General features: G+C 42.3%; 1 protein-coding gene across 5 annotated transcripts in view; it reads right to left on the minus strand.

Moving 5' to 3' along the window:
- The window catches only part of PTPRT (protein tyrosine phosphatase receptor type T), a 482,418-nt gene that overhangs the window by 127,269 nt on the left and 342,978 nt on the right, over positions 1–12,171 (minus strand). For all 5 annotated transcript variants that reach the window (XM_064730049.1, XM_064730046.1, XM_064730048.1 and 2 more), the window contains exon 10: positions 2,757–2,958. In XM_064730049.1, the coding sequence (XP_064586119.1) occupies positions 2,757–2,958 (202 nt within the window). The remainder of the gene's footprint in view (positions 1–2,756; positions 2,959–12,171) is intronic.

A 12,171-nucleotide genomic window follows, 5' to 3' on the forward strand; every position in this document is an offset into this window, starting at 1 on the left:
GTTGCTCCAAGCCCTGTCCAGCCTGGCCTTGGGCACTGCCAGGGATCCAGGGGCAGCCCCAGCTGCTCTGGGCACCCTGTGCCAGGGCCTGCCCACCCCCACAGGGAAGGATTTCTTCCTAACATCCAACCTGCCCTCTACAAGGTTAAAACCATTCCCTTGTCCTGTCACTCCAGGCCCTTGTCCAAAGTCTCTCTCCAGCCTTCCTGAAGCCCCTTTGGGTACTACTGTAGAAAGCTGCAATGAGGTGACCCCAGAGCCTCCTCCCCTCCAGGGCAGCACCCCCAGCTCTCCCAGCCTGGCTCAGAGCAGAGGGGCTCCAGCTCTCAGAGCATCTCTGTGGCCTCCTCTGTACTCAATCCAACATCTCCATGCCCTTCTGTTCCAGACTGCAATGCAAGACATATTCTATTACCATCTGTATGGCAGATTATCTTTGTCAAGTGGGCAGTTTGCCTTATCTCTCTCTTTGAGTGACCACAATCACTCCTCCCTCAGGAGGGGACATTGCTGATAACAGCTATTGAATGTCCCTGCATGGCTGATAAGAACTACAGCATCCCATTGGGAGATGTCAGCCCAGAGGGAGGAGCCAAGCATTCCTACCTGGATATAATCTGGAGATTCTGGAACACCAGCACAGCTTCTCCACTGGATTCCCCAGAGGAACAGCAGCTGCCTCTCCCACTGCATCTTCAGAGGAAGAGACTGCACCTTTCTACAGGATCCCTGCTCCAGCAGAACCAGCCCTGACACTGCAGGAGGGCTGAGCCACAATTCCAATGGGACTGCTGCCAACAGCCTGACCCACAGGGTGTCAGGCTGGGTTCTGACTCTGGCAGTGTTGTTCTAGTGTGCTGCATTGTTTATTTTATCTTTCTTTTTTCCTCCCTATTAAAGAATTGTTATTTCCTGCTCCCATATTTTTTGCCTGAGAGCCCCTTAATTTAAAATTTATAGCAATTGGGAGGGGTGGGGAGGGTTTACATTCTCCATTTCAGGGGAGGCTCCTGCCTTCCTTAGCAGACTCCTGTGTTTCCAAACCAAGACACCTTTCTGTGCTGAGCACCCCAGAGCTGGATGCAGAGCTCCAGGTGAAGTCTCATGAGGGCAGAGGAGAGGAGGAAAATCCCCTCCCTCATAAGCCCCTGCTCTGGCCAGAGGAGACAGTGCTAGAGCATGACTTAGTGCACCCATAGAAACAAATTCACCCACATTGCTACAGCACAGGTGGCTTTTCATGTGAAAAAAAAAACCAAAATACAGCCTCACAAGGGACATTCCTGTGAAAGCAAAAATCCTTCTCCCTAATAACCTCAAAGCTGCCTCTTAGAGAAAACTTAATGGTAATTTTCAAATTGTTTGGAAAATTTATCAGAAGCTTGACCATGCAATGAGAGAATCTAATGCCAGAGACTGCTCCCATGCTTGCATGGAGTTTGTACCCACCTATTGAGAGCCAGATATCTGGAAGATGGGGGGTAAAAAAGTCAATATATCAAGCTCAGTATGCATATAGTTGGCACTCATGCAGGCTGCTAACACAATTTGAGCACTTGGGGGATGGTAAAATACAAAGAAACTGAAAAAGAGGAGAAAAGGCCCCCAAACCATTGCTGTGGTTTTTTATTTCTCCGGTCACAAGGGAATGGAGCGCATGCTGTGCTGTCCCTTCACAGCAGGGCTGCAGAACCCCCCAACAGCCCATGGAGCTGTTTGGACACTTAATGGCTTTTACTTCAAGTGGTTCAGGGCTTGAGTGCTAAATGTGAAGGTTCAAACCCTGAGCAGAGGGAGGAGATGTGCTTTGCTTCCTTAAAATTTACCCTGTCACTTACTGCTCACAACTTGCTATTATTAACTGATTTTGAAATAGGGCAGTGGAAAATCTATACTGTAGTGCAATCTTTTCTACAATAACCAGCCATAATTTCAAGCATTACCAGTGTCCTGAATGTTCCAGATGTGTATTTTGACTTTACTGAAAAAAAACCCTGTTAAAATAGTCCAAAAAATGACAGCTTTTCTCTCTGTTAGAAAACCTATTTTAAAAATCTATTTTAGTGCTATCAACTAAATGTTAAATTCCACATATATCTGCCCAATATCACCACTACATTCGTTTTTTTTATAACTGCCCTGCTTCCCTTTTTTTTCACACCTTTTTGCCATTGCCTCTTTATTTTAGTGCCTTTCACATTCTTATGTGCCGCAAGCCCTCTCTCTGCTCTTACCCATTAAAAAACCCAAGGAAAAACAGCTTTCCTCCCTTATTTTTAGGGAGGAAATTATTAATTCCATTACTTCATTGCATCCATTTTGGTACATCCTGAAAATAAAAACCACATTACAGAAGGAGTTCTCCCAGCCAGCCAGATAATGCTAACAATAATTACTATAAGGGCAGTTCATTTGTGCAACTAATGATGGTTCTCATTTCAAATGCTCCACAGATATCCAGGGATACTTAGGACACCCAAAAATTAACCCCTGTAATTGTAACCCAAATAAACAAAGCTCTGTGCCTGTTTCAAAACTCTGCCCAATGAAACTTGGAGAGACATTGAGCTGAGTATTTTTAATATATTTTTATATTAATATATTTATATTTTTAATAAGTAAATATATATTTTAAATATATGTTTAACATTTAATATATATTTAATATATCTATAATTTTATGCATCAGCTTTGAGTCTAAAGCACAAAGCTCCAGTTTTTTGGGTTTTTTTTTTCCTTTTTCTCCAAAGCAGTACCTGAAATCTTGGTTGCAATCCTGGTGGTGATGGGTGGCCCAAAGCCCTTGACTGTGCTGGCTTTGATGGTGAATGAGTAGGTGGTGCCTGGGTACAATCCCACAAAGAGGTGATGGGTTTCATTGCGCAGCTTGAAGACTTTCCCTCTCTGGCTGGACAGGTCAGCACTGGGATCCAGAGACCCAACGGCCTTGTATGTGATCTGCAAATGAAGAACAAGGACAGGAGGTGATCAGGGGCCTTCTGCACTGGCCTCTCTCTGCTCCCCTGCTCTGGCACCTCTCGAGGCAGAATGCAAACACAAGGAATTATTTCAGGGTAATTTCCATAACTCCCATGAGCCATTTTGCATTTGGGTGCTGTCAAACCAACATGAGAATTTTTCCAAGGTTTTACTTAGGGAAAAACTAATTTCCTCTCTCAGCATATGCTGACTTATAACAAAAGATGTAGAGTTACTTTATGTTCCCAAGTGTCACTATAGGACATAAAACAACACAATGTGGACACACAGCTCTCTCAAGGCAAAAGAGAATTTTTAATTTCTGACCCAACATTTATAGATTTCCAAAAGTGACAGTGGATTGGTGTCACAGACACATTTTATGAAAAATCCTTTCCTTAGGATTTTTCCTCCTGAGAAGCTGAAAGGCCTCAGGAATGAAATGTAAACAATGGTTACCTGCTGCTGTGGAATGCAACAGATGCATCTGTGATTGGCCTCATGTGGTTGTTTCTAATTAATGGCCAATCACAGTCAGCAGGCTTGGACTCTTGGTCACTCACAAGATATTATTATTATTCCATTCTCTCCTTTCCTTGCAAGCCTTCTGATGAAATCCTTTCTTCTATTCTTTTAGTATAGTTTTAATGTAATATATATCATAAAATAATAAATCAAGCCTTCTGAAACATGGAGTCAGATCCTCATCTCTTCCCTCTTCTTAGGACCCCTGTGAACACCAGCACAGATTGGAAGGTGACAGTGCCACCTCTCCAATGACATTGGACAAACCAACAGTCCATCAAATTTCTCCTCCTCCATGAAAGAATGCAAACCAGTAAGTTATTTACATAAATTGTGTGAGAAAGTTCATTACAAGAATGTAAACATCAGAAGGCTTAGAAAAACTTAAAAAACCAGGGTGACATCCAAGCTCAGAACTTCTGTCATCAAACCAGAGCACAGCCAGCAGGATTTTCACCTGAGAATCACCCATGCAAGCCCCCACAGCTCATGAAAACCCTCAGTGCAAACATGGATACATTTCCTTTTGGCAAATCTTCTCCTCAAAAGGCACCTGAAAACAATGGAAGACTTTTACTGGCAACAAAAGCTTTGGAGGCCCTTTCTTACAGAGAATATGCTGAACTGAAATAATATGTTTAAATATCATGAAATAAATATCACGATATCTTTAGACAACAGCTCTTCTCTCTGTGGAAACCAACTTCTGCTGTCCTTTCCCTGCCCTCATTCTCAGCCTCAGAGTGCAGATTTACACATGGTGTAATCTGGTTTACAGCTGCTTGAAGCCAGGAGGGCTCCAGACCTGGAGGTGAAGGAATGTCCCCCCCGTTAACAGCGTGACAAAACTTTCCTTTGTCTCCTTAAAAAGGAAAAAAAGACCAGAAGTTTCTCTCTTCAATTAGGTAAAAATACATCTCATAGGATGTGGGGGACTTCACCTCAAACTGAAGGATAGCCAATTGGAGAGGAGCCAAAAGTCCCACCTGGGCAATTCACTAGAAAAAGAAGAGACCAAAGAAACTAATGGCTTTTGTGGGGTGTTTTACCAGGGGCAAGAACCTTGTTTTTTCTCTGTCAAGAGTTTTGTTATTTTGCCTTTTAATAAAACTTTTTTGTTTCCAACACTGCCACAGAACCATCATGCTGATTTTATGCCTCCTAAGGTAGCTGAGCTATCTTGGGTGTGAAATAGACCTCCAAAAGCTGATGAGACCTGGCTGGAGGAGACCATATACCATGGAGGGATGTCCTGAGTACACCTGGAGCTGGTGCCAGCACACCTGAAACCTGCCTGAGCTCAGCACGCTCACCCATGGCAACCCTCCTGATGTACAGACACTTCAAGGGAAACTCATGACTTATTTACCAGCCAATTCCTTGCCTGAGCTCCAAATTCAATCCCAAGGCAGCTCAATTTCAGCAGAGCTGTCAATATAATGTACCGTGCTCTGCTGCTCTCCTAACCTTTTTTGATATTATGGGATCCTCACTTATTTGTAATGAAACACTATGAATAAATCAATGTATGTTAATACATGAGGTCTTCAATTTTTTATTAAGGTCTCCACCAGAATCTAATTCCCAGCCTTTCTGAAAGAGCCTTTGAAAATCTTTAAGTCACTTGGTTTATGACAGGAGGAAAATGTTGCATTTTGAGGAAAAATAAATATCCACTGTTTAAAAAGGGAGGCTTTAATAATAACAGGATAAATAAGAGACCAAGACTGATGTTACTGACATCAGAGAAGGGTGAGAGGATGTGAATCCTGTTATTTGGACAGAGAAGAACATTTAGACAGAGCTGACATCCAAGATAAGGCAGCATAACAGAGAAAGGGCATAAATAACACCAGCAACAAGAAAGTACAGAAGCAGAATTCTTAAAGAAATTATAATTAGACAGTTTGCAGGTGATTTCATTAAAAACCAGCTTAATTTTCCAGGAATTACAATCTGGGTTTAAATTTTTATTACATGCCAGACACCTGAGAAAGAGAGACCTTGGAGCATAATGGTTCTTAAAACAAACAAAAAATTAAAAACAGGAGGAAAATCTCTGCACCCACTGCTTTTCCCTCAGGGCGTCAAGAACCAGCATGGCATGGGACAGTATTTTGAGAGCTCTTATTGCATCAAGGCACTTCAAGGCAAGGGAATTTGTAAGACCATTGGAATTAAATTGAGAAACAAATACTTAAATCAAGAGCCATGACCCTGTCCATGCCATAGCTAAACTCCAAAAAGAAAAATGCATTTAATTTAAAGTTATGTAGGAATGAGCCAATGCAATCTTGTATGCTCTGATGGCACATCTAGAGCTAGAATAATAGAAATTCTATAAAATTACAAAGGGGAATCAGCAAAATAAGAACTGGGGGAGAGGAAAAGGAACTTCCTACACCTGGGGCACTGAACAGCACATTCACAGGATGCCCAGGTCAGGCAGTGGCCTATGCAAAAATCAGTGGTATTTATTTTCAAGCACATTATACAGAAGGTTATAAATACAGTGAAAGATGCACTTGTCCTTGATCTCCATCCATATAAATAAATGTATTTCGCTACCTTCAGCAGTTCTAAAATCATTACAGAAACAGTTATTTTTCCTTATTAAAAAACCCCTATCCCCTTAAGGCAAAAAGAGCTACAAAAGCTTTCTAAAAGAAAAAAAAACAAAGAAAAAAACCCAAACAATGCAGTGATTTAAAAACAAACAAACAAACCTAGTCTTTATTTTTCTGTTGACTGTAGCAGAGAATGAGTACAAGGGACCTTAAAACAACCTGGGTCAACTGACAAGTAGCAGAGAAGGAGGCAAGAGCACTTGAGACAATGTCCCCAATTTGATATTGTAGTGTGGGTCAATTTTCAGAGCAACTGCTCACTCAAATCAGACTTCAGGATTTCCCAGGGCTCTTTTCAGGATATATCAACTCCAGCAGACATTCGTGGCACAGCCAAATGCGAGTTTACCTTTTCTGCAGCAGAGTCTCTCCCAGTAGACACAGATCTTGTTAAACCAGGTGGTGTGGGGACATTCAGAGCCACCCTTGTCCCCAAAACTGAACATTTGACTTTAACGCATTAACAGTACCTGAATGCAGCACAGAGAACAGAAACACAGAGCAAAGCTGTGCATGTGCCCAGGGTCACCTGGAGCTATGATATTTTGTGAAAAATCCCTTTGCCAGGACTTTTCTCTTGAGAAGCTGAGAAGCCTCAGGAACAAAATGTAAATAATGGTTATCTGCTGCTGTGGAATGCAACAGGTGCATCTGGGATTGGCCCATGTTGGTGCCTTCTAATTAATGGCCAATCACAGCCAGCTGGCTCAGACTCAAAGTCAGGAGCTTTTGTTATCATTCCATTCTTTTTCCTTTACTTGCACGCCTTCTGATGAAATCCTTTCTTCTATTATTTTAGTATAGTTTTAATATATCATTTTAATATAGTATATATCATAAACCAACCTTCTGAAACAAAGTCAGGTCCTTGTCTCTTCCCTCTTCCTGAAACTCCTGTGGATTTCTGAAATTGCTGAGTGCTGCGGCTGCTTAAGCAGCCAAACCCCAGATGAAGCAGAGGAAGCAGCTCTGGAAACAGAGCTGTCCACTTGGAAAAGAAGGCAGATTTTCCAGCTCAGCAAAAAACAATCAACCAAACAATCATTTTTCTCTTCCAAGTGAGCTACCTGCTATTTTTTAGCTCTGAGTGCTGCCCTGAGTGTGGATCAACAGCTGAGAGCTCTGTCTCAGCCTCATTCCTCTCTGGAGCTGCAGGCACAGCGACAGCAGCTGCCACTCCAGCTGCAGCCACAGCTGGAACTGCCAGCAGCGTGTCCTGGGGCTGGCCTGGCACACAGCCCTGCTCTGCCACCCTTCTCCAGCCAGCAGCAGCTCCAAGACACTTGGATTTCCCTCTGGAATAATCCAGAAGTGCCACACTCCTGGGTTTGTGTGTACCCACGGCCCTGGGTTGGGAGGATTTCACCCACAAAAATCAATGTATCACTTCTCTGGTCATTTCCATGTGGGCTCCACCAAATTACAGCTGTGTAAAAGGAAGGCACCAAGGAGTTTCCAGTCATTTAAACTGATTTAAACTCAGTTTTCTGAAGCAAAAAAAAAATTGCAGGGAATCAGAGAGTGAAAAATTTTTGAAAAAACATGGAAATTTCCAACTCTGAAGTAATTTATAAAAGCACAAAAACATGTCTGGAGAAGAAATATGGCACTTCTCTGGAACAAGAAGGATGCTGGAAAAAACACCTGTCTTGTGGTTTGTATGCTGAATATTTATCTTAATTTCTTGTTCTAAGTGTCAAAGCATTTCATTACAAAACAAACAAGAGATTCTAATCTAAAAAAATAAGATGACTCAATCACTTGAAAGCAGCTGTTCTAAATTATTTTAAATAATCTATTTTAAAGACAAGCCAAGCCATCTAGTACTTCTGTATTCTCACAAAAAAGAAGAAACATTATTAATTTAAAAGTTTAAAAGCACAGACAGAAAACAAACAAAAATATCCAAAAATATATTTTAAAATATAATTCTGATTGGAAATATTGAAAATATTTGTTTTCATTCATATGCAGAATGAATGAAAGTACAAATATGAGGAAATTTCTCACAAGACTGAAACTCTATGGTTTTTAACCACCTTCCTGGTCTCTCTGCAGGCCAGGCACTGTCCTAAGTGGAAAGTTGTCTCTGCTCTGGAAACTGGAATATCCTTACATGATTTCCATAGGGAATGGGGAGTTTACACATCAGCTTCAGGGGAACTTGATGGTCCCAAGGAAAATTTTAGTGGCCAGCACTGCTATGCATCTAAACGCAGCAAAATCAGACAAAGAAATACACATTAATAAATGCTAAAACTCCTTGGAACCTCCTTCACTGAGTTAATTAAATGCTTCTCATACTGAAGCAATAAAAGCAGTAAATTTGAAAAAAACTGAAAGGCAATTGGTGAAGGAACTCAGAAGAATAAAGAACAGCAATTTTCCCACCAGCACAAGAGGGGCAGAGCATTGAACCTGGGGTTCTCCCAGCTGGGCAGGAGGGATGGATTCAGGAGGTGCTCAGATGCTGAAATCCCTGGTCAGCTGTGTGTAAAATTTGGTTACATTCTTTGTAAAATGTAAAACAGGCCAACAGTACAAGTTTGAGTCTACTGGAAACGATCAAAAAAGGCTTTATAGTTTAATGGCCAGGTGTTCAGTGGTGCATAATTGCTGTGATAGATTGGAGAATAAAATAAGAAAAGATCAGCATAAAGGAGTAGGCTGGCGAACAAATTCACTCCTGGTTGTTTTTTAAGCAACCAGTGCACTCTAGTCCCCATTAACCAGGGGCACCCCCTCTTATTCCATCTTTCTCTCTGTTTTTATCCACTTTAAAGCTCTGAATATTAACTCTTTTAAATCACTGAGCTATGGTAACAACCCCGGAGATGTAGATGTAATATTGAGAGCACAAGAACAGCTCTTCTCTCCTTCCCAGAGCCCAATTTAACACAATTTTCTGGGGAGATGTGAACACTTTGCTAACTGTCATCATCTGTGACTGCAGAACTTCTCTTACAAGGACATAAAACTTTCATGAGGAAGGGAGAAATGATAGCAGAGGTATTAACTAAACTAAACTAGGAAGCACAAGTTTATTTCCCACTGCAAGAGAGAAAACACATATTTTAAAAAATAACAAAAATAACCTGCTTGGATTTTTCAAAACTCCAGTGGTGAACAAGCAAGTGCACAAGTCTGGAGAATTTTACTCCTTCTTTGAATGGTGGAGGAAGAAATTGCTTTGTCCTCTGCTTTCTAAATTAGAAATGACAGCAAGAGTTGAAAATTAGAAGCTCAAAAATCCCTACAGAAAAAAAAGAGGGCACCTATTGTTCAAAATGTTGTAATTAAACAAGGAAATAGACCATCAAGAAATGTCATGAACTAACTTTGGGTTTAGAAGTTCCTTTGGAAGAACCTATAATGGCACAAGCACAAGGCCCTAAACTTGAAACAAGAACAAATTGTGATAAAGATCTCATCACTCCACTGTAATGGCCCTTTTTGCCCCACACTGCTGAAATCCTCAGGGAACCCAGGACGGCTATTCAGACTCTCTTTAATCCCGTTAAATAAATAAATTAACAAGGCAGAATATTCTGCTCAAATCACAGCTGATAGATCCATTTAGCCTGCCCATACATTTGGTACATATGAGTAAGATTTCACCCTGATGAATAACAGAGTTGTCAGGATTTTGTGTGTTCATAACCTTAAAACTGAGGGCAGAACACTCCAATCTCTCAGGATTGAGAGCTTGCCTGTCAAGGGAAAAAAAAATCTGTTCATATGTTTCTTCCACAGCAATTGATCCTGGTATGCAGACCACTTTATCTTATATCTTTTGCCATACAGAATTAATCAGCCCCAGTGAACAGAATTTTGCTCTCTACAGCCATATCCACCATTAAACATTAGGACTTTAAGCTTCCCCCCTGGTTTTAGCAATTGCAGCCTGTTTCAATGCAAATGGTAAGTGCTGCTGTTAAATCACACACTACTTTGTGGGTACATTATACAACCTTATATCTATTTTCCATTTTAGTGACAGCCTGCATAGCAGTTTGGGGAAGGCATTTGAAGCCTATAAATCCATTGCATTATTCCCCTACATTCCCAGTGATGTTTGATGTGCCTGTCCTTATAAAACAGCCCCTTCTGCAACCTCTCCCATCTGGGGATGATTTGGAGCTGACACGTTCCTGCACTAGCTCTCTCTATATATAAAAGAGGTTTTTTCCTCCCCTTTTTCACTCAGCAATGACTCAAGACTAAAACAATCTCTTGCTGTGGACAAGAGGGGAGGCAGGACAAGGAAGATGACACAGCCACTCCATGCATGAGTGTACCAAGGTCAGGAGCAGGGTCTGCAGGGACACCCTCACTGCTCTCTGTTCCTTTACTGAGCTAGAAAAAAAGGCAGATTTTCCTGACTTCTTGCTGCTTTTTGAACTCACTCCTGCCTTGTGAAGCAAGACCCAGCATCAAGACCATTTTTATCCCTCAGTTCTTATCATACTGAGCAGCACACAGGGCACAAGGAGGTGGACTGCCCTGGGAATAAGGATCCCAGAGACTGTCACAGATGTCAGCTCCTCCAGCACTGCTCAGCAAGCAGGAGGCAGCCTGTCCATCCAGCCAGAAAATCCCATTGTCTGGAGCTGCTTCCCACACCAGGGCTGGGCTCAGCTTCCCCTGCCCTGTGGGACTGTGTCCTGTCCCAGTGCTGACTGCCCTGCTCAGCTGATGGAAAAGCCTGGGACCAAACCACTGAAACAGCAAAGCTGCTGCCATCCCAGAAAATTAAAGCTGCAAAAGCAGCCCCAGCTCTAATTCCTTTTCTTTTTTAAAGTGGAGAGGGACTTTTCATAGGGGCATGCAGTGACAGGATAGGGGGAATGATTTAGGTTTGATATTGTGAAGAAATCCTTCACTATTAGAACGGAGAGGCACTGCACAGGTTTCCCAGAGAGTTTGTGGACACACCATCCCTGGATGTGCATAAATCCAAAGTTGGACAGGGCTTGGAGCAACCTGGGCTAGTGGAAGGTGTCCTGCCTATGGCAGAGGGTAGAATGAGATGAGCTTTAAGGTTCCTTCCAACCCAAACTGTTCTGGGGTTCTATAATACCCATTTTGAGAACCACTTAGTTCCCAATGGCAAAATCCTCTCTGGAGCTGGAGTCACTTCTGTTTACCCAGATGACACCCAGGCAGGCTCAGCTGTGAACGAGCCTGACTTAGTGGTGGTTAAATCCTCCTTAGAGCAGTTTTAGGAATGCTCAGTGTTCAGCTGCCAGAGCCAGCTCCAGTGCACTCCCAGCCCACACAGAGCAGAGCAGCTCTGCCAGTGCCAGGCTGTGCCCCTGCAGCCACCAGGAGCTTTCCCCTGTGCCACTTGCTTCAAACTCATAACAGGGCTGGCACAACACTTCACAAATATGATGGAGAATTTTGTCACGGGCAAAGTGTGATTTTTCCAGGGCTGGAAAACATCCTGCAATTCATAAGAGTGCAGAGATAAGGGAGTCAGGTATCAGCAGAGAGCTGGATGTGTTTCACAGGGTTCAGCACTGCAGATGGAGGGGAGGGGAAACCAACTGCAAGGCTTCATGATTGAAAACACCTCAGGAAACAATAGGCTATTTAGTTTTAAATCCTGCCTTACATATTCCACTCCATGCTCTAATAAAGCCTACAGGAAAACTTCATTTTTCCCCGTATCCCAAAAATAAACACAAATCAACTGATGCATTCAAGTCTGACAGAAATATCCTTGAACTCAAAGTTACACAAACATAACCATTCATTTCCCTAGTTGCTGCCTCAGGGAAGCAGTGTTCCTCCAGCCAGGTGTTAAGATGCCACGTGCAATGTGAGTTAACCACGTAAAAGGACTTTATTCACAGTATGGTTTGGCTTGGAAGGGACCTTAAACATCACATTGTTCCAAATCCACTGCAATGGGCAGGGGCACCTTCCACTAGACCAGGTTTTTGTGATGAAAGAAAACCAGCTGTAGTTCAGGGTGTCTGCTGGAACTGTTTTCAAATGTTTTATTTTCAATGTTTATTTTCAAATGTTTCAACTG

The sequence above is a fragment of the Zonotrichia leucophrys genome, chromosome 20, assembly GCF_028769735.1.
Source record: "Zonotrichia leucophrys gambelii isolate GWCS_2022_RI chromosome 20, RI_Zleu_2.0, whole genome shotgun sequence".
Lineage (NCBI taxonomy): Eukaryota > Metazoa > Chordata > Aves > Passeriformes > Passerellidae > Zonotrichia > Zonotrichia leucophrys.